Here is a 23,217-nt window from a genome sequence, read left to right as displayed (position 1 = left end):
ATCATAACGTAACAGTATTAATAGCTAACAGTTCACATAGCATAGTACAATAACCACAAAATACTATTCGGTTCCATCAAGCCATAAAATTCATTCAAAGCAACACACTGATCAATAATCATTAATCCAGCTCCAGATACTCATTAAGTCACAGACAATAATCCACTATAACACATATTAAGCAATAACTAGGGTTAACGCCCGCAGGCCGCATCCTCTGTTTAACTCACTGCGTTTGGCTCGCTTAGGCCAACTCCAGTGACATGCCCATTGACTCCGGCCAGCTTAACCGAGCTCAGTGAATAATAAGCTGTCCTCGGATACCAGTATCCGAGCCGCGCCATATGCGCAAGCATGGATTTCGACACCCTTAGGCCGTTACCACATGTCCCCGTGGCACAATACCACCGTATGACATTCATACGATTATAGGGAACTCTTAGTCCCAACATATTCACATGGTTTATTATGATCACATAATAATACATTCAATTATAGGGAACACTTAGTCCCATCCTATCCACATACACAGGTGCAGTTTTCTTACCTTGATTCCAAGTGCTTTAATTAGAGAGAACGACCCTCGAGCACGATCCATTCCCGAGCCCTAGCTTATCACCTAGTCACAACCAAGATAATGGATTCCATTAATATTCACATATAGGTTTTCATGTACAAAACTAGCTTCCGGGAAGTCGAATCCCACCAAGCACGGTGGTGAGATTGATCCCGAGCACCCTAGGCTCGATCCCCGTACTTTAAAACCTTGAACGTTCAAGTATGCGTCTAAGGGCTGCGGCCCCTAAAGCTTAGCTGCAGCCCTGCCCTTAAACAGAACCAAGGCCCTCCCTGAAAGAAGACACGCGCCGCGACCCTTGCCTTGGGCGCCGCGGCGCTCCCCCCTTGGCCAAGCCCTCCTAGCTTATCTTCAACCTAGGGCTGCAGCGCTCTAGAACAGAGCCGCGACCCTTCCCTTCGAGCCCAGAATTTCCACCATTTCCAACCTCTAAACCTTACCCAAGATCATCCCAAAGCTCTCTATTTCATTATCAATCATTCCCAACACTCTTAGCATAATTTAAACAGCATAATTCAACAGAATTATAGCCCAACAACCTACTAGAACCCCATCTCCAACTTCTAAAACTCAAGAACCTCAAACACTCAATCTAACCATTCAAACTCAGATTAAAACCACGAAACCATGAATTGGAACTTACCTCTTCTGCTGAACCACTTCACCAAGCCAAAACCAAACTAATTCCCAAGCTTTCCTCCTTAATTCTGTCTTTAAACATCAAAACCGTGTTTACCTCAAAACCAAACCAAAACCCAGAATTTATAATCACAGAAAAGAAGATTCAATGCTTACCTCAGTGTTGATTCTATTCCTTGGATGATTCTTGAACTAAGCCCCAAAGATCCAGCCTCAATTTCCAGAAATTCCCAGCTTGTTTCCCTTTAGATTTCAGTGTTCCTTTTGCCTTGTTTTTCCTTAAGAGAGAGTAGAGTATAGAGCTGAAAAAGAGTCGGTTTATTTTCCTCTAGGGGTTTCCTTAAGTTTATCTTATCTGCTAAGTTAATTCCCAAGGCTCGGGGTGCCGGAACCGTCCCCGAGGCCAAAACAGTCAAATTCCCCAATATTCCCACCTAGACTTTCTAACCTCAAATATATCTCCATATATTTATTTTCATAACTCAATAGTCTAAATAACTACCCGATACCTATAATATCCTTGACTTATCCAAAGTCAACTATTAAGCCCCGTTGTGACTTTTCCCGCTACCTGCTCCCTAGGATCGCCTCGTGCCGATAGTTACAAATGCACACACCTGTACACACATAAACATTTATCTATCTATCCACATAATAATGTGGTCCCAACGATTTATCACACACACTCACATTTATGCCCTAACGGGCCAAAATTACAATAACACCCTCACCATCCAAACAGGGCCCGCATTACTTATCCAATACCCATATTCATGCTCTCTTACCATTAATTCTCTTAACCTCCAATTATGCCCTCCCGGCACACTAACCAAGGCCCTTAAGCCTTATTAATAATTTTGGGTCATTACAGTTGGGATGGTTTTTGGGTTCTTTTGGCACCAAAAATGGGATTTGGAAGCATTGGAATCAGATTAGAATCGAAGGAATTGAAGAAGAGGGTTTCAGGGGGCATCTGGTCTGGAGGTAGCGCTATAGCGCCCACCCTAGGGCGCTACAACGCTACTCAGGGGGCAAATGAGCGTGTTGGGGGTTCTGAGTATAGCGCTGGGGTGCTAGGGATCAGCGCTGTAGTGCTACTCTGTTCCTTCAAAGTCCCGTTTTGAGTGTTTTTAAGGGTTTTTGACTTGGGGTTTCAATCCTTAAGGCTCGAGATCGAATCTACTCACCATGAGGGTATGTTTCGAGGTCCCAAGAGTGGTGCTTAGATTAAGACCCTATCCTTGTTGATTATCATTAATGGAGGTTATAATTGGTTGTGATTAGGTGACCGCTAAGGAATCAAAGGTTGATCGTTCTCAGGGGTCGTTCTTATTATTATTTCTCGCTCGAACTAGAGGTAAGAAAACTGCACCCCATATGTGACATGCGTGATTATTCTTGAGGCATGTTGATTGTATAAATGTGGACATTGATTGATTATCGAATGTATAGCAAATCTTGCTCACTTATGTATGGCACTGACTCATTAGTCAGAATTGGCAAAGGTGTCGGTATCAGCTGTGACTCATTAGTCAAGTTCGGCAGTGGTACTGGGCACTGGTCACATGGTGCTGACTCATAAGTCAGGACGGCCTTAGCGTGTTTAACGCAAGCCAATAAAGATTAGATCTAATCGATATCTACATTGGATTACTCAAAGAGCATTAATGTCGGACCGACCTCAAGTTCGACGAATATTATAAGCGCTTGTGTGGCTTACCCATCAGCCACTCATCTGTTAAGTTAGAGACTTACCTATCAGTCTTTCATCTGTTTAAGGCTAGTGGCTTACCCATCAGCCACTCTTCTGTTTAAATTAGTGACTTGCTTGTCAGTCACTCAGTATGATTTTCTAGAACCTCAAGTGATATTCACTCATCTGTTTAAGAGCTATAAGCTCTGTGTGGTTATAATGATAATCATTTTGATAATGTTTATATACAACACTGTGTTTTCTTGCCGGGCTTTGGCTTTGGCTCATGGGTGCTATGTGGTGCAGGTAAAGGGAAAGAAAAGCTCACCCAACCTTGAGTGGAGAGCTTAGGTGGTGATGTGTACATATGCGGCTGCTTGACCACCACGACCAAGGAGTTCTCAGAGGAACTAGGGGGTTTACCCTATTTTTGCCGCTTAGGTCGGCGGGTTTGAAATTTTGAAACAGTAATGACCTTTTTGAGTTGTAAATAACTTGTCAATGTTCTTGTGGGCCCATGAACAGTTTTATGCATATAATAAAACATATCCGTTCCTTTTTGTTGGTTTTTACCTTAACCTGTTAATGACACTTAGAACACATTTTTAACCAAAGGACTCGGGTAGCGGGTCAAATTTCCGGTTCACCATTCACCGTAACGGTTCTGGGGTAACCAGGGCGTTACAACTTTGTGACGCCCCACATCACTATGGTTACTTTCTGGAATGACGACTGGCCCTACAAACCAACACGAGTCTTTTCAGCGTGCTTTGTCCTCACTCACATGCTTCCTAGGAAAACTTCCTAGGAGGTCACCCATCCCTAGATTACCCCAGGTCAAGCACGCTTAACTTTGGAGTTCTCAAGTGATGGGCTACCGAAAAGAAGATGCATCTTGTTGATATAGGTAGTACCCATCAATCCATTTAAGCCCTCTTTAACTGTGTAGTCCCATACCTACACAGTCATAGAATCATCACACTTGACCTTCCCTAGGCAGTGTGGGATTGCACAGCTTACCCGGTCTTTCCCCTTACAAATCATGGGATTCTGACTGTCACAACTCAGAGCAATCTAAACGCTTCCTGAGAATACTCCATTGGAGCTTACCCTCACAAGATTCCAATCTCTTACTACCAGAGACTTGCGGACTAGGGTTCTTTTATAACCTGAACCACGTAAAACCCATTGTGTTCTATTCATTTATTTTTTTAATCTCTCATTTTAGAGTTGGTTGCGAAAAAGGTAGTCAATATTTTGGTGCTTTCATTGAGAGCTTGAAGAAAGCATTTAAAACACTCACATCCATGGTAACTACACGAAGAAATGTTATGAATGACGTGGTCCCTCCTACTAGAGTTGAAGGAGGAGAACCCAGTAGGCAACCACCTCAGGACGCGCCTGAGATGATGGAGGACTACGATGAATACGTCGAATATGACGGCGAGGATAATGGTGTTAGCTAGGGGTATTATGAGGAAGAATACCCCCAGCTCATGGTTGCAGAAGAGACACCGAAGGTGGTGGTTCTCCATGAGCAGGTGGCCACCCAGCAACAAAAGATTGACGCTCAAGAAGGTAACATCGTCGCCCTTCAAGATATGGTACTTTCAATGAAGGCCACTCTTCCAGCCCAGGGGCTGCGAGTGGACCCCAATGAAAACGTACCAGTTAGGCATCCAACTGGCGTGCCACCTGCGCACCTCGCTGGAGTGCTACCTGTCAATGCAGCTGGGGTGCCTCCTGAGCACCCAACCATAGAGGTGCGAGATCTGCCAGTTGAGGTGCCCGTCGGGCACCTGGCAGGAGTTGGAGCCCCGATGCCACCACAGGACCGTGGTAAGGGAAATGGTGACGATAATCCTACTCCAAAGTTGAAGAGGGCCCGTCAAGAACCCGAAGGCCACCAGGTTCCTTGGCAGATTGGCAAAGATAACAACACAGGGACCCGAGGACACCGCCAGGCAGTCAGCGCCCGTGGGGCTCAGGGTGTTTTGCCCTGACGCGCCCATATAGATCGCTCAAGGCATGGAGCTGGTGTCCCCTCGGGACCTAACCAGCCCCATAGGAATAACGTTCTAGGGATCCGCCCAAGGAATGTCCCACAAAACCGAGAATGTGGCATCAATATCTCGGTAAATAAAAATGTCGAGTCCAATGGAGAGATCGAAGTGGCTCACCCAGTGGATAATGGTGCCTTTCGGGGACAACTTAACCTGTGAGACAACCTCAATGCCCGGAGGTGCAATAAGGCAGGAAGACACGAGCCTGTTGGGAGAAGTATGTCAGATCTTGGAGATAATCTTAACCCTCGAAGAAGAGATAACCCAGCTCAGAGCGTCAACTGGGATCGCCACCTGCTACGTGCAGAGTTGGAAGGTTTGAAGCAGATAATGTTTAGGATGGCCAGGCGGCAGGGCCATGAGTTTGACTCGAAGGATGAAGAAGTGGAGCCATGTGCCCCTCATCTTGTTGAGGCCCCACTACCTATAGGCTTCAAAATGCCATCCATACCATCCTATGATGGTGGTTGGGATCCCATGGACCACTTGTCTATGTTCAATAGGTTAATGTCGGTGCATCGTGTCTTCGACGATGCTAAGTGTCATGTGTTCCACTTACCCTGACGGGGCCGACAGATGAATGGTTTAAAAAGCTCCGACCAGGGTCCATTCAGTCATGGCACCAGTTATCATCCGCCTTCTGAAGACAGTTCATATGAGTCTGAAAGGTAAGCTTTGAGGTCAACGCCTTTGCCAACATAAAGCAAGGGCCTTTCGAGACCCTCAAGGCCTACATTAAGCGCTTCAAAGAATAAGCGGCGAGAACCAGGAGGGTCGATGATGGCCAGCAGTTGATGGCATTACAGGCTAGCATACACGCAAGGTCCCTACTTTGGGATGATCTCCAGCAGAGGGGATGCCAACATCTTGACGACTTCATTTGTCGAGCACAAGAGAACATTAGCTGGGAGGATGCCCAGATCGGGGCATTCAAAGCGCCCACCCTTTTCCCTACATCAGCCGCACCTGGCCCCATGGTCTCATGGATCCAATATTCTCCCTATGTTCCCATCCACCAGGGCTCGGGAGGAGTCCAACCCAGCCAGAGCGCCACCCCTTCCGGTTACAGCGTCATGCCTGCTCCTGGATTTAGCATGGCTCCAACAGGGTTCGGAGCAGCGCCCATTGGATATAGCACTTTTCAGCCTACATTTAGTGTTGGAGTTGTTGCCCCCTCCCAGCCGTTTGAATCCAGTAGAACTCCCAACGACACTAGGCGCGGAGGGAAGGGTAAGGGTCGCAAACCCAGAGGGAGTGAAACCGCACAACTCGAGCAGGGAGTCACATTAGGTGAGAAGTACGTCTTGCAATATTCCGAGTACACTGATTTGGTAGACTCCCAAGAAAATATCTTCATGGCCACGACATAACACGTTCATTCCAGGAAGCCGCAGCCCATCTGAAGAGACAGGGATGGGCGAGACCCTGGGAAATTTTGTCGTTTCCACAATGACATAGGACACCACACCAATGAGTGTTGTCAACTCAAGAATGAGATTAAGAATCTCATCAAGCTGAGACACCTCCACCAATATGCTAAGGTTGGAACGCGTCCGACACAACCTCTCGTGGTAGGAGCGGTGGTACCACATGCGGCACCACAGACCCAAGCAGCAGCACCAGTAGCCCCCCAACATCTAGTGGCCCAAGGACCTCCTCCAGTAAACGGGCAGGTAGGAACCATCTCAGGAGAGCCTCACTTTGAGGGAATTCACGAGGCTCGCAGAATAGGTATGTGTGGGATTTCAATCACGACGATGAGGTCATGGCCTTGGCCCAACTGCCTGCCCAAATGCCACGAATGACTGATCAAGTCATAAAATTCTCCGAAGATGACGCTCGGAGAGTACATTTCCCACATCACGACCCGTTGGTGATTGAAAGCCAAGTCTCCAACAAAATAGTGGCACGAAATCTAGTAGACAAAGGAGTTCAGTGAATATCCTATTTAGTTCAGCGTTCGAGAAGAAAGGGCTGACCATGGCAGACTTGTCTCCGTGCGCCTCGACACTCTATGGATTCTCGAGAGAAGCCCTCATCCTAATGGGGCAGATAAAACTCCCTGTGACGCTTGGAGAGGTACCTCGCCAAGCCTTCAAATACTGCACCTTTGTGGTGGTGGACTGTTCATCGGCGTATAATGCCATCTTGGGGCAACCTGCACTGGTGGAGTTTGGGGCCATCACTTCCATCCATCATCTATGCATGAAGTTCCCCATAGACACAGGTATCGGCACAGTCCATGGTGAACAAAAAGAGGAAAGACAGTGTTATAACGTCTCTTTCAAGGCTCCAGTGATGATGGTGAGGGAGGAAGGTCCCGAGAGGTTTGAGGCCTTGGAGGTACAAGCTGTCAAGGATTCGGTGCCAGACGAATTAGATCCAATGGTTCAAGAGGAGAGGTCCATTGAACCAATAAAGGAGGTGGAGGAGGTAGTTCTTGATACCTCCACCCCGACAGGAAAATAAAAGTGGTGGAAGCTTGAAAACGGAAGTCTGAGAGGCATTGGTGGGCTTCCTCCGAGGAAACCAAGACGTATTCGCATGGTCACATTTTGACATAACTAGGATTGACCCAAATATCATATGCCATGCTCTGAATGTCGATCCTGGCTTTACTCCCGCCCAGCAGAAATAACGAATGTTCGATCAAACTAGGAAATAGGCTCTCAAGGCCGAAGTGGACAAGCTCCTCTCCAATGAGTTTATCTGAGAAGCCCAATATCCCAGGTGGCTATCCAATTATGTCCTCGTGCCAAAGCAGAATGGCACTTGGAGGTCATGTATCAATTTCTCGGACCTTAACAAGGCCTATCTGAAGGATTGCTTTTCGCTTCTCGAGATAGATCAGATGGTCGATGCCACCTCTGGATACGAGTTGTTATCATTCATGGATGCATACTCGGGATATAACCAGATATCCATGCACGTCGCTGACCAAGAGCACACTAGCTTTCAAACTGACAAGGGTATCTATTGTTACATCGTGATGCCTTTTGAGTTGAAGAATGCTGGCACCACCTACCAAAGGTTGGTTAACAAGATGTTCAAAAACCAGTTGGGACAGAACATGGAAGTATATGTGGAATGATATGTTGATCAAGTCCAGGACTGCCCCAGACCATGTGGGCGACCTAACTAAGGTCTTTGTGGTGCTCCGCCGGCTCGAGATGAAGCTCAACCCCCAAAAATGCACATTTGGGGTTGCCTTCGGCAAGTTCCTAGGCTTCATCGTAAGTGCTTAGGGGATTGAGGCGAACCCCGAGAAGATCAAGGCTCTAATCGAAATGCCATCTCTGTAATGACCCAAAATCACTTATAAGGCTTAAGGGCCTTGATTAGCGTGTCGGGAGGGCATAATTGATATATGTATGTTTAAATGGTTATATGCATGATTATGTGGCATGCATGATTAATATGATTATATGGATATATTATATGCATGATAATGAGTATTAGATATGCATGTGGGCCCTTTATAGCTTATAAGGGCATATTTGTAATATTGGCCCATTAAGGGCATAAATGTGATTAAATGTGATAAATAGTTGAGACCACATTATTATGTGGATATATTTGCAGTATTTGGCTTGAGACTGTCTTAGTGAGTGGATTAGCGAAATAGTCACAACGGGGTTTAATACCCGGCTCGGGAGGAGCCTAGGGGTATTTTTGAGAATTTAGAGAATATTTTGGGATTTATTAGATATTGAATAAGTTTTGGTAATTAATTGGACATGATGGGATTAATTGGTGAATGTTAGGAACACTTGAGGAATTAGCGGGAACTGGGGAGAAAAGACCATTTTACCCCTAGAGTATTAAGTGGCTAAGTAGTTTAAGGGAGGACATTTTGGTCATTTTGTTGTTGGGGATGTGATCAGCTAAGTCATTAGAAGGGGTTAGAATCCACTAGACACAAAGAATCCATAAACACACACTCTCTCCCTCCCCTTCTACACGATTTTCTCTACCTCTCTCTCATGCTTGAGGAGTTCTTGTGGAACTAAGGGTTATAGCTTAAGGAAATTCTACTGGGAAATCTTGAGGGATTGAAGCATCTATCCAGGAAGTTCAGCTTGGAACTTAGGAGAATTAAGCTCAAGGAGTGAGGATTGAAGCTGGGAAGTGTAGCAGCTAATTAAGGTAAGTTATTGTCATTGAATATGTTAGAAAATTCTGGGTATTTGGGTAATGAATTGATGCTGAATTGGAGTGTTAGCTTTATTATTGTTGTTGTGGTTTTGTGTTTAAATTGGGTGATTAGAAGCCCTGAATTCGCAGCTGAGTTTAGTCTTGGTTGGAAGGTTAGTTTGGTTTGAATTTCTAGGAATCTGGCTAGGAAGAGTGAAGAGGAAACCTAGAAATTCTGGGTTCAAGGGGGCGCTCCGTGACCCAGCTCAGGGGCAACACGGCCCGCGTGCCCAGAACGCTCTGGGTGGCTCTCTGTCTTGAGGGCGCGTTGCGACCTTTGAGGATAAGTCACGGCCCGCCTCTCCTGAGGCTTGGGGATTTTGGTCTCTGACTTGGGACAAGCCACGACCCTTAGGGCCAGGTTGCAGCCCGCCTAGGGTTTTTTCCTTGGTTTGGTTTCTAGGTTTGGTAAGGCTCGGGGGTTATGACCTAGGCGCTCGGGGCAATTTCTAGTACCCGATTTAGTAGAAACCGAGGTCCCAGAGGCTAGTTTTGTCTCCTAAGTATTTATGTGGATTAGAAATTGATGATTACCCATTGGCCACTGTGACTAGGTTTATCGTCAAGGCTCAGGACTAAGGATCGTGCTCGAGACCGTTCTGTATCTTTCACTCGAAATTCAATGTAAGAAAACTGCACCCTTGTGGTTGTGAACGGGACTAAGGTTCCCAATAACTGAATGCTTGTACTGTGTGATTGTCCAGTCGATATGTATACAAAAATGATCGACCTAAGAGTGTCAGAGTTGATGATAAGCGTAGTGAACGCAGCTCGGTCTAAGTGAGTTGGGGTCAGCTAGATAAACAGAGCGCTCAGCCTAAGTGTGCCAACCCTGAGCATTTTTGTAATTGACTATGATATGTACTTGAGATGAAGTTTTTACTACTGTTTAGGGTTATGGTTGAATTTTGGTTAAGTGATTTGTGAATGTTGGATAATTTCCCAAGAAGAATTTAATGTAGAGATCATCATCGAAGGATCTTTTGCTTAGCAATTTGTAAACTGTCTCACAAGTCATCACGATGAAGGATGAAATAGCCTTGCCATATGAGAATCAAGGATACGTAGGTGCCATGACGACCCTAGCTTGCATAATGAGATCGAAGCCACATGGGCCACTATGTTTGGGGTCATGGACGTAGCCCCTAACCTAAGAGAAGCCTTCCATTAGTTGGTCCACTGGGAGGAAGGCCTTGTGCATGGAAGCATCACGCTATTGTTGGGTTTTATTGATCAAATCAGAGATTATGCGCAGTGGAACAACAATCAAATTGTCAGATTAATCCCATAAGATTTCTAGATCTACTTCTTCACATTCATATATATATATTGAATTAAGGACAAGAATAGAAAAATTACCTCAGGTCCTTCCTTGCTGCTATCTTTTCGTATGGCTGAATCCTTGAGATCTCACAACAAGATCTTCCAAAATGTTCTCAGGCACACAAAGAACGAGTGTGGGCTCGCTATAAAAATAATAGGCAATAACTATTTATCAGATGTTCTCAACACATGAGATCTGATAAAGTTTGGACCTAGGTTTTGTGAAGAACAACGACCTTTGTTTTTGTCACTGTTCACTTTTCTCTGAGAGAATCCTAGATATTTTTCTATCCCTAAAAAGTTTCTCTGAGAGAATCATAAATTAGAATGGAAGAATTACCATTTAACCTTTCTAATTTACTTCTTATTCCTTAAGTACCATTAATTCACTAGTGAATAATTAATCTATAATCTAATTATAGATTTGAGCTCAAAATCATTCAGTTCCATAATTAACCCTTAAGGGAACTAATATACGATCCGTTAGGAAAGATTAGATTCCGTATTGTTGATACATGTTCCCAGCCATCCATGATATTAAATCTCCAAAACAAAAGTCATTAGCCTCATTCTTTGAAGAGACCTTAACGAATGAATCAAAAGATTTAATAAACATGAATAGGAGTTCATGAACACTCAGGATTTAGGTTGATCTATAAATGATCATCAGTTATGATATGAATTACAAGTCTTTATTGTTAAATGGTTTTTGGATAAAGACTTTAATTCATATCGGTCCATGTCATATATAATCATATTATATAAATCACCTTTACCGAGATGTCTTACCACATCAATAATCCGAATCTAGATTATTTGTATCATTATGATACTCAGTAAACTGTACTTACAACTCCAATTAAAGAATACCATAACTTTAATTTGTTGTTGTTGACTATTTTTATTCATTCATGTAATCTTAATTCTCTCGTACTAATACAAGATCACATCCTCAATAATGAATATGGAATTTTTCTGATATTTACAAAATTATTCAAACAATAATTTAACAATCTAAATATGACAATAATAATAAACCATTGTATTTATTTATTCACAGAAAAAACAAATGTCTTTACATGCTTTTAGGACACACTCCTAACAGCTATGTGGAGAGTTACCTTCCTAGATGCCTCCAAGTGAGGCCAATGCTATAGAGGGCCTCTCTATGCGAGGCCTAACCTGCCTATAGGGCCGAGACGCGATGGGAGGCTCGCTATGCGAGGGGCTGAGATGCGAGAGAGGCTCCCTACGTGAGGGGTCAAGATGCGAGGGAGGCTCGCCGCGTGAGGGGCCAAGACGCGAGGGAGGCTCACCTTGTGAGGGGCCGAGACACGAGGGAGGCCCGCTGCGCGAGGGGCCGAGATGCGAGGGTGGCTTGCTGCGTGAGGGGCCGAGACGTACAAGGAGGCTCGCTGTGCGAGGGGCCGAGACGCGAGGGAGGCTCGATGCGCGAGGGGCCAAGACGCGCAGGGAGGCTCGCTGCGCGAGGGGTCGAAGCGCAAGGGACAGCCCCACATGGAGTCGATTGCTAAGGGTGTCGTGCTGAGAAGACCTGAAGGAAGGTCTTATTGTGTGAGACCCTCGCAAGGCTCCCCGTACGACACGCGTTGGAGTCTTTAGATGAAGGCATTCCTGAGGGCCAGTCTAGCTATGCAAGATCTGAGCTAGGCCCCGTGGGAACCAATGTCACCTGCTTATGGATTGGCCTGTACACATGTGCATCCCCAATGTTATGAACCCCTCACATGGCACGTTAATTACTCATGAGGTGGATATGGTGGTTGGTTTATATATGTATAGCGCACACCTATGAGGACATGGCATCCACTATATGGCTAAACATCCAGGGGAAACTCACTATATCGTAGAGATGAATTCCCAAGATCAACAAAACTTAGCAAAATGGGAGAAATCTTGGAGAGATGATGTGTCTCGGATATATAGAAAAGACCATTAGGTACAAGGTACGTACATGAGTGCGGGATGTACAACCCTAAGGAGGATAGGGGCATGGTCCTCACATCCGTGTCTGACAAGTAGTGGCGGTATGAACCCATACGAAGAGTTGAGGCACTACCTGAGCACCCTCGACCATATGCCAGACACCATGATGTCCTGCGCCACTACCCTGACATTATACCTACGTACGTTCTTGTCCCTTGGGACCCCCTTGTATCAGGGGCCAACAGAGCCCATCTATAAATAGGCTTCGACCCCTTAGGTTAAGGGGTTGGAAAATTCTTTGTACGCACAGAAAATTAAGGAATATACAATTTTTGCTCCATTGTAGTTCTACGTCTTTTGTTCCTTGAAGTTATTTCCATCTTCTCACATACCTTCTGCAATATAATTCGATTTTTTTGACCTTATATCGTTGACGAGTTTCGTCTGTTGGAAGAACGAGTATCAAGCCAACGTTCTTTCATCACTTCAAGAAAGGGAGAAATGCCAAGGCGTTCGAAATGCCTATGTCAACTACAAGATGTTGAGGTTCGCCTGGACGAAGAGGAGCTGAGGGCCTCCCGGAAGGAACCCCCTCTGCCTAAGCAAAGGGATATGATGGAGGAATGTCCTCCACCAATGGAGGAGAAGGAAGCACCGTCCCCAGCTATCCGGCCCGACGGAGGCCACCCAGAGCCACCAGCGCCTCCACATACCCAGCCCCCAGTGGCACCATGCTCCGGCCACCGAGACCTGGGTCCCTCGACGTGGAGGCCAGGAAAAAGTTCCCATGTACACTTGGTGAGTTCCAGCTTGAGGACTCACTTCTATGTGAACGAAATTTGCGAGTTGCACAAGAAGAACCGAAAGTTGGAAGCCACGCTAGAGAACATGCAGGAGGTCTTAAATGACCTTCTGCAAGGAAAGTCGAGCCTAACCCTTCCGAAGCACGATGAGAAAGAGCGAGAAAGAGGGGAAACCGCTGTCCCCATGGATGATGGGAGAACCCGACTTTCCACCAGCAACACCCCCAGACAAAATACCATGAGGGACCTAGGCCGACGAAATACCCCCAGGAGCAAAGGCGGAGGAACAACGGTGGTCATAGGAATGAGGCTGAAGTCACCTCTAATGAGGCGATGCCTGACCTAAGAGAAAAGCTCAATGGGAGGAGGTCAGAAGTGAGGATGACGCCCCCTGTGGCCCCTTTGAAGGACGGGGAAAAGATAAAGGTCAATCCCATCGAGATAAGGGACTCCTTACATAGGAGGCGACAAGAGCTAGACACCGAGATGAGGAGCCTTCGGAGCAAGATTGTCACGACGTTAGGGGGGCACGTTAACGATGAAGAGTTCGACTATGAGTCACCTTTCACGTGAGAAATCCAGTTGGAACGACTCCCGGCCAACTTCAAAGAACCCCATATGACCCCATACGAGGGTACCTCGGACCCCAAGTACCACTTGGACGCCTTCAATGATTTAATGAAGCTGAGAGGGATCAATAGCAGAGCAAGGTGACATAGTTTTGCTGTCACACTGAAAGGGCCTGCTTACAAAAGGTTTGAGAGGCTGAGGTCGGGGACCATTTGGTCATAGCAGTAATTTTCTGACGAGTTTCTCCAACAACATCTTGTCGTGCAAGATTACACCATATCGGGCACCAGTCTCGCTAACATAAAGAAAGGTGAAGGAGAAAGCTTAAAAATGGAGGCAGCCAAGGTGGGAAGCCTGACCAGGGGAGAACTCAAGATGGCAATCACGGCTGGAGTGCACCCACGTAGAAAGCTTTGGGATCATATGCTCAGAAGGGAAGTCACCAACTTAGATGACTTCTACGAAAGGGCACAGAAGAACATTCGTGTCGAGGATGGCCATGAGAACTTGAAGGCAGGAAAAAAAGAATCACATGTTAAGCCCTCGGCCCATGAAGGATTGAATGGGGAAAAAAAGAAGAGGGCGTATGAGGGGCTGAGAGATGACCATCAGAGAAGGCCCAAAAGCGGAAGCGACCTCAGGCAAATGCTTTACACCTTCTATACAAACCTGACGGACACCAGAAAATATATCTACCTCATGAATGAAGGTCAGGTTCCCTTCAAGAGGCCCCCGTCGATGAGAAAAGACCGGTCCAAGAGGGACCCTAGCAAATACTGTCAGTACCACAAGGACATCGGCCATACCATGATAGAATGCACCCATTTGAAGGAAGAAATTGAAGAGCTCATACGCAGGGGGCACCTAGGCAGATATGTCAGAAGGGAAAATCAGAAATCAGAGGATGAGCCAGTGTTACCTCAGGCCTAAGAAAGATCCCTGGAGATACAAGGAGAAGTGAGAATGATCTTCGGAGGTCCGAGGTTTGGACGAGAGTCCAGGAAGTGTCGAGACAGGTACGCTAGAGAAGCTAGACGGAGTCCCCCACCGTGTGTCATGAGTCTGGAGAAACGACCCCCGAAAAGCTTTAAGGGAGACAATGACTCAATCACTTTCACGGAGGAGGATGAATGAGGGGTGCACTTTCCCCACAATGATCCTTTGGTGTTGACGGTCCAATTGGCCAACATGCGGGTGCATTGGGTCCTCATAGACAATGGAAGTTCCATGGATATCTTGTATCGCCCCTCCTTGGAGAAGATGGGTTTGGGCGTCAGACACTTGAAACCTTGCAAATCCTCCCTATACGGATTCACATGGGACTCAATACAACCCTTAGGGGTGATCGAATTGGCACTCACCATGGGAGAACAACCCAAACAGGCCACAATCATGGAAAACTTCATCGTGGTTGACTGTGCTTCAGCTTTCAACGCAGTATTGGGGAGACCATCCCTATGAGAATTGAAAGTGATAACTTCAATATATCACCTAGCCCTCAAATTCCCAACTCATGGTGGAATAACGAGTATGAAAGGAGAACAAAGAGAAGCAAGGGAGTGTTATAACACCTCCCTCCGCATGTCTGTGAAACCGTGAGAACCAATGGCGATGGTAGTACATGGAGGCACAAACTTGCAGGAACTAGACCCCAGAATCATGGAGGAGCTAGGGGCTGAACCTGTGGAGGAGTTAAATGAAATCGTGGTGATGGAAGAGCCGTTACGAAAGTTGAAGGTGGGAAAAAACCTTCAAGATGACACGAAGAAGAAATTGGTGAGGTTTTTGAAGGACAATCTGGATGTATTCGCTTGGAGTCATGAACACATGGTGGGGAAGGCCACCATTTGAACATTGCCCCCGAGGGAAGGCCCATTAGGCAGAAACGACGAGCACTTGACTCGGAGAGGTACGCGACCTTAAAGGAGGAGGTCGAAGAACTGAAGGCAAATGGGTTCATCCGCGAATCATTCTATCCTGTATGGGTATTGAACCCTGTACTAGTCCTAAAACTGAATGGAAAATGGAGGACTTATGTGGACTTCTCAAACCTCAATAAGGCTTGTCCTAAGGACAATTTTCCACTTCCAAGAATAGATCAGCTGGTGGATGCAACGGTCGAGCATGAGTTACTTAGCTTCATGGATGCTTACTCTGGATACAACCAGATACCTATGAACCTAGCTGACGAAGAGCATACATCATTCATAACAGATAAAGGACTCTACTACTACAAAGTGATGCCTTTTGGATTGAAAAACGCAGGTGCCACCTATCAAAGATTGGTGAACAAAATGTTCGCTAACCAGATAGGGAGGAACATGGAGGTATATGTTGACGATATGTTGGTGAAGACCAAAAATGCTGAAGAACTCAACGGGGACCTAGGTGAGATGTTTGACACACTCCGGAGGTACCGAATGAAGCTGAATCCACTAAAGTGCACTTTCGGCGTCTCCTCGTGAATGTTCTTGGGTTTCATGGTCAACTCTAGAGGCATTGAAGCTAATCCTGATAAGATAAAGGCACTAATAGAAATGAGCCCACCCAAGAACAATAAGGAGGTGCAATGTCTAATGAGACGAGTAGCAGCCCTTAACAGATTCATTTCAAGGTCTACGGACAAGTGCCTCCCCTTCTTCAACATCCTAAAAGGGAGCAAAAAGTTTGCTTGGGATGGAGATTGTGAGGACGCTTTTACCAAGCTGAAGGAACACCTAGGGAAGCCACCCTTGCTAGCTAAACCTGAAAAGTGCGAAAGACTATACTTATACTTAGCAGTATCTGAGCATGCCATAAGCGCTGCCCTGGTTAGAGGAGAGAAGAGGCATCAGCAGCCCGTGTACTACATCAGCAAACGGTTGGTAGATGTGGAGAACCAATACCCAGAGATAGAGAAGTTAGCATACGCATTAGTTGTGGCCTCAAGGAAGTTAAGGCCCTACTTCCACGCTCATGCGATCGAGGTACTCACTGATAGCCCTTTAAGACAGGTCTTGCACAAACCTGAAACCTTGGGGAGACTGATGAAATGGTCGATTGAGTTAAGTCAATTCAACATCACATATACCCCAAGGACCTCCATCAATGGGCAAGTGCTTGCAGACTTCATAGTGGAGTTCACCTATCGACCAAATGAAGAAGAAGATACAGAAGAGGGACAGCCAGTGTAACGACCCAAATTCACTAATAAGGCTTAAGGGCCTTGATTAGTGTGCCAGGAGGGCAGGTTGGGATTTATGTGTGATTTTATGAATTAAATGCATGATTATGATTTAAAGCATGTTATTTGGCTATTTGTTTAACTGAGATGCATGGCTATGTTTACTAGTATGCATGTAGGCCCGGATCGTGTTAGAAGGGCATAATTGTAATTTTGGCCATGTTGGGCATAACGGTATTGATGTGTGATAATTGTATTCTGTGAATGGTACCACGTGGGTGTGGTTGTATTATTGTGATGCACGTGCCGAGACGGTCCTAGAGAGCAATTTAACTTAAGAGTCACAACAGGATTTCTATCCCCGCCTCGGGAGGAGCCTAGGGGTACCTCGGGATTTTATGGTTAAGTTGAGATTTAGCGGGTAATGGTTATTGGAGATTTAGTAACCTGGGTAACCATTAGTTACTGCTGAGAGTAACAAGTTTTAGAAAGAAAATGGTAGAAATGAAATAGAAATGAAAGGACTTAAGTGCCCTTGAGGTTTAAGTAGGAAAGGATAGGCAAGGAGGGGCAAATTGGTCATTTGGTTGGGATATAGATAAATGGCAGCTGGGATTTGGGGGTATACGGTTTGGGGGCATTTATGCCACTTGAGGCTTGATAGAAATTGAAGAGAAGAAAGAGAAGGAGAAAGAAGGTTAGGGCAAGAAGAAGAAGAGAAGGAGAAGTGGGAGTCTAGGAGGAGATCAAGGACTTTGTGTGGGTTCTCCATTTGAGGTAAGGTTTTTAGACACATCTAAGTTTTGATTTCTGTTTTGATTGGTAAAATCTAGAGCTTGAGTTGTTTTTGTTGAAGTTTTGAGTTAGTTGTTTGAGTTTTGGTTTGGGTGGCTGAAAATAGGAATCAAGGGGTGGATTCTTGGGTGTGTTGATGTTTTGATCTTGTATATAGTGCCTATAGGTTGTTAAGTTGTTCATATGAAGCTTGGAATTGGTTTTGGGGTTTGGGTATTGGTTTGGTGTGATTTGGAAGGTTTTAGCTCGGAGAAAACGCAGGAGAAAACCCAGAATTCTGGGTCTGCGAAGGCGTGCCGCGACACAGGTTTTTCGTGTCGCGGCGAGGGAGCCTCTGACTGATGGGTGCCGCGGCACAAGGCTAAATTCAGGGCATCATTTTTAGGAAATTTTAGGCCTTTGCTCCGGGGATTCGGGGGATGTCTCCGGGGTGTTGTTTTAAGGTTTTAGAGGTCCCGAGAGTGCGGGATTAGTCCCGGGAAGTGGTTTTGGGTTGATTAGTATTGAGGGATGTTTCTTGTGTGTTGTGACTAGGTTGTTGGTGAGGCTCGTGCTAGAGGACCGTGCTCGCGGCTTGAGTGCATCAGGAGGCTCGGAATACAGGTAAGAAAACCGTAACACCCGAGATTAGGGCATGGCCCCACTGTGTGATTGTAGGGCATGGCCCCGGATTGTATTACGTTCAAATGCTTAACCTTAAATGAACCGTGATGTGTGTGAATGTTTATTTTGAATGTACTATATGTGTGATTATGATGAATTGAACGGCAAGGGCCGAGTACGGCGTAGGCCGGGGCGGCCGTGGGGCCGAAAGTAACACACAGCACATGGGATGCTTATATTCAGGGTGGGACCCAAGGGATACATGAGTTATCCTCGTGGTGAGAACCGAAACCCCAGGCTTTGGTAAGGCCTTAGGGGCGGCATGGCCGTGCTTGTTTATTATGATGGTTTTCCTATTTATCAAGTGAATTATGCCAGCTATATGAATTGCATATGTTATGTATTATTTGGGTTTTCTTGCTGGGCTTCGGCTCACGGGTGCTCCGTGTGGCAGGTAGAAGCAGGGACTGAGTCAACCAACCATGAGTACGGAGAGCGTGAAGCGACGCGTACATGTTTGGCCTGCCCGACTGCTTTGGTTGGGGGTTTATTCGAAAATGGCTGTAATAATCTATGATTTTATGATTTCTTAACTGTAACCTTATTTCAAGATGTAATTAGTTTTCAAACCTTATTTTGGGATCCCAAATGTTTAATGATAGAAGTTTTAATGAAACGACGCATTTTCAAAGATTACAGCCTTAACTTTTAATTAGTCACACTTTTGTTCAAAACCTCGGTTAGCGAGTTCATTGCACACTGTTTCGTCTTAAAAACTCACTTAGTAACGGCTCTAAGGAAGTAGGGCGTTACAGCCAGTCAGAAAAGGAGAGGAAAAGAATTTTGAGGAATGGTGTAGAGTCCAAGAACTTTACTTAGCTAAGATAGATAGTAGTATGATAGTATTTATAGCATTATCTTTGTTACTTTGGATTTTTGGTTCAGACCGGGAGTTATTTGGACACTCATAGTAGTACTTATAGATTTTCTAAGTTTAACCTATAGTTTAAGAATATTAAGTATAACCTAAGGTTTGATTAATGTGACTGATATTAAGGATTATATTATTATATTATAAGGTTTAGACATCAACCAATAGGATTTTAAGCACATGTTTTGAATGGTAATTAAGGATTAAGATTTTTGAGGATTAAATATAATAAGGAGTAAAGTTTGAATGTTATAGGGTCAGTCAGCAGCTTTGAGTACGTTGAGGGCTTAGTCAAGGCTGTTTACTCCATTCAAACTTAGCTAAAAATGTGTAATTTCGTGTTTAAATATTCAGCGTGTGCCGATATATCGCAGCTATAGGGGGCGATATGTCGCAGCACGTAGATACGGAAAACACGAAACGATGCACGGTCGCCTCGGGCATACTGGCCCAGGCGATATATCGCCTACAGGGGGCGATATATCGCCTCCTTCAGCATGGATTCAAACTCTTTTGAATTCATTTCCTTTCAGCCATTCAAACTCCTTCAACAGTCCAGCATCTTGTGAACGAGTCTTCAGCCTCTGCTGAACGATTATTCAAATGATTTTCACCTAAAAAGCCATTATTTTTATTCAAGTAAAGTCAAGATATTTTCATTCCCAAACTCTATAAATAGGACCTAGTACCCAGCCATTATTCACCATTTGCTCTAAGTTCAGAAGCTGCTAGTGTTAAGTGAGTGTGAGAGTGTAAACACTTGGTTTGGGGAAAAACTATAAGCTTAAAAATCATAAGCTTATCAAACACTTTGGGAAGTGAGTTCTATAGTATTTCGGTGAAGGTTAGATTGATCTTGCAATCTTTGAGGTAAACCCAAAACTCTAGTTCCTTTCTGTATTTTATGTTATTTCAAAACCTTCTACTCAGTCCCCTAACCTTATTCTTATTTTGGTTAGGGAATCCAAGCTCTTAAGCATATAAGTTGGTAAGTATGTTTTTATGGTTTAGTCTTTCCATCTCTTTCATTTCATCTCCTTTCTTTAGACTCACTCTTTCTTATGGTTTTAGGAGTGTTCCAAAAGTCCCAACTCAGTCCATAATCCCGGTAACTTTGGTAAGGAAAATAGGCTAGAATATATATGTTCATGTTTATGTTATCTTTTGTGTTATGATATGATATGGGTATGTTATGAATATGTTGTGCATGTGTATGTTGTAGGCTTGGGCATATGCCCTATTTGACTAACAAGACCCCAAAAAGATTGTGGGCATAAGCCTATTTAGCTGGTAGGACCCCACTAATCTCATGGGCATAAGCTTGTTTAGTCTATGGGACCCCAAGTAATAATGGCCATTATAATAAGTGAATTATGTGTTATGATATGTCTATACGTTATTATGAAATTATGTTTATGTTTATGACTATGTGTTAGATTTTCCTTGCTGGGCGTTAGGCTCACTCCTTTCTGTTTATGTGCAGGAAATAAGCTTTAGAGGCGGTAAGATTCGTGACGCTTGGAGGATGCGTATCGATGGTGAATGGAGTCAAGGGGCCGAGCGTTATTCGATTCGAGGATGTAGTCTTGTTTATGCTTTTATGGTTTTAAATGTATTTTCCGCATTTTCTATGTAACTCTTTTTAGTTTTTAAGTTATTTTTGTTTTAAAGACAATGGGTACCCATATCCTACTTATTATTTATGAAAGTAACCTTTGTTTCTACAAGTTTATAATAAATTGTGGTATTTTTGCAAATATATGTTTTAGTAAGAATATGTATGTATAGTTCGATAATGGTCCAAGAGTCTAGATTAGTGGGTCGTTACAGTTGGTATCAGAGCAAACGGTTCCTTCGCATGAAGTTCTCCTTGATACACATGCTCAAAGCTCCGAATCGGACCGCCAAGTAAGTGTTTAAGTTACAAGTTACAAGTTACTTTGTCTATGTGTATAGCTAACGACTTTAGTGTTTATGTTTCAGTTAAGAATGAATGGAGCTTTAAGCAATGAGGATATCCGAGCCATTAAGGCTTTAAAAAGAATAAGGGAGCCAAGAAACACCGTAGGAGCACTAGAAAAGATCACTCGAAGATTGATCTTGTTCCACAAAGAGATAGGTCACCTTCAAGAGTCTAAGCAAATCATGATGAGAGCTGCAGAACAATATGTCCTAGTAATTAGGCTTTTAAAAGATTTTCCTTCAGCAATTTTAACTTTAGAAGAAATATGGGAGAATATAAATAATGATGATGACTTACAAGCAGCCCTAAGATATTATTCTCTCATACTTAAGTTCACCTATGATTTAGAGTTTCAATTCACTAATGTGCAACAACATAGGATCTTCTTGAATCTTCCCCGAGGAAATTTTGAGGCTCAAGACAATGATGATTATAAGGAGATAGATAATGATATGCTAGATGAATGATCGGATGTAGAAGATCCTGATTTTTAGAATAGCTAGTTTTTCATTGTTTGTTTTGTTTATTTCTTTATTTTATGATTGTAATAAGTGAAAATCTTTTTCCAAATTAATTTCATGTTATTTTATCATGTATGAGTTTGATTTTATTTTCGCAATCATAATAAGTAATAAATAAAATGAATAATGACCAAGTTCAGTGAGGGTGGATACAAATCAATGAACCAAGTTTCCTTATTGAGAGTTAGGGGGCCTTAGTAGTGGGAACGATTTTACTGATCCCAGCCCTCCCTCAATATGGTTAACTTTGGAACAAAGATAAGTTTCGAGCCTGAGAATTAAGTCATATAGGATGATTAGAAACACACCTAGAAAATAAAGATGACTTGTTTTTCTAAGTATAGAAACCCACTCTAATAATAAATAAAGACCTATATAATTTTTCATAAGAAGTCATAATAAATAGGTCCGAGATATGTTTGTTTTAGAATAAGTTTTTGCCTTAGAGCCTATTAGGGTAAGTTCTAACAAGTTCTCGACTGTTAGAACTTTTGGTGAAGATGTCGCTCCGAAGATCTGCACGCACCAACGGAAACGCCTCCAACGTTGTTCCAACGATCAATGATGCCCTCCAGTTCGCAGAAGAGGAGTGCGTACTACTACTAGCCGCAACGCGCCGATAGCGTCAGCTGACAACACCGCGGAAATCGCTAGACGGCGACAACAAGTCGAGGAACTCTTGCAGCAACAACGTCAACAGGCGCAGACTCAGCCTCAGCCTCCGCCGCAACCGCAGCCGCAGCTACAACAAATGGCCCTAGCACCCCAACAAGTTGGTCCATATGGGGGATGCCCAGTGACGAACTACGCGCCACATCCAGTACCAAATATGGAGTCAGTGTATGAAAGGTTCCGCAAGCAGCAAGCTCCAAACTTCGAAGGGACTATAGACCCCTTTGAGGCAGAAGAGTGGCTAAGGAATGTGAAGCCAATTCTTACGCACATGAACCTCAGTAATACGGACCGCATATCCTGCGTCTCGTCATTACTCAGGAAGGATGCCAGAATATGGTGGGACTTAGTTCAGCAGACTAACGATGTCACCACCATGATATGGACAAGATTTGTGGAGCCGTTCCACAAGAATTATTACACCTCGGCAGTCATCGCTAATGATAGAAGAATATGCTCGTCAGTTCAACAGATTAGTCAAGTTTGCACCAGAGTTGGTCCCAACCGACTTTACGAGGTTGACCAAGTCCGTCAGAGGACTTAGACCAAAGATGGAATTAGGGGTTAAGTTAGCAAACCTGGGAACCACTACCTATGCCAATGTTCTAGAAACGGCAATCGAAGTAGAAAGGTTTCTGATGAATGTTAGTGAGGAGAAGAAGGATTAAACGATGGTTCCAGACCAAATTCTTTGCATTGACCCAAGGAGGAACCCATGCTAGTAACAAGGATTTACAGGTCAGATCCTATCCTCGATAGT

General features: G+C 44.4%; 1 protein-coding gene across 6 annotated transcripts in view; it reads left to right on the top strand.

Annotated features, from left to right (window-relative positions):
• Positions 1–23,217, top strand: part of LOC133792066 (F-box protein At2g27310-like) — an 89,463-nt gene that overhangs the window by 11,601 nt on the left and 54,645 nt on the right. Inside the window, exon 3 of one of the 6 annotated variants that reach the window (XM_062229979.1) lies at positions 20,785–20,922. The exons of 3 other annotated variants lie outside the window; for them this stretch is intronic. In XM_062229979.1, the coding sequence (XP_062085963.1) occupies positions 20,785–20,791 (7 nt within the window). In that variant the 3' untranslated portion in view covers positions 20,792–20,922. Of the gene's footprint in view, positions 1–3,215; positions 3,469–18,824; positions 18,844–20,784; positions 20,923–23,217 lie in introns of those variants that run through there. 2 more of the 6 variants (XM_062229985.1, XM_062229997.1) reach the window with 2 other exon arrangements.

This window comes from Humulus lupulus, chromosome 1 (assembly GCF_963169125.1).
Source record: "Humulus lupulus chromosome 1, drHumLupu1.1, whole genome shotgun sequence".
Taxonomy (NCBI): domain Eukaryota; kingdom Viridiplantae; phylum Streptophyta; class Magnoliopsida; order Rosales; family Cannabaceae; genus Humulus; species Humulus lupulus.
The sequence above is the reverse complement of the archived record's forward strand: the minus strand, read 5'-3'. Positions and strand labels throughout refer to the sequence as shown.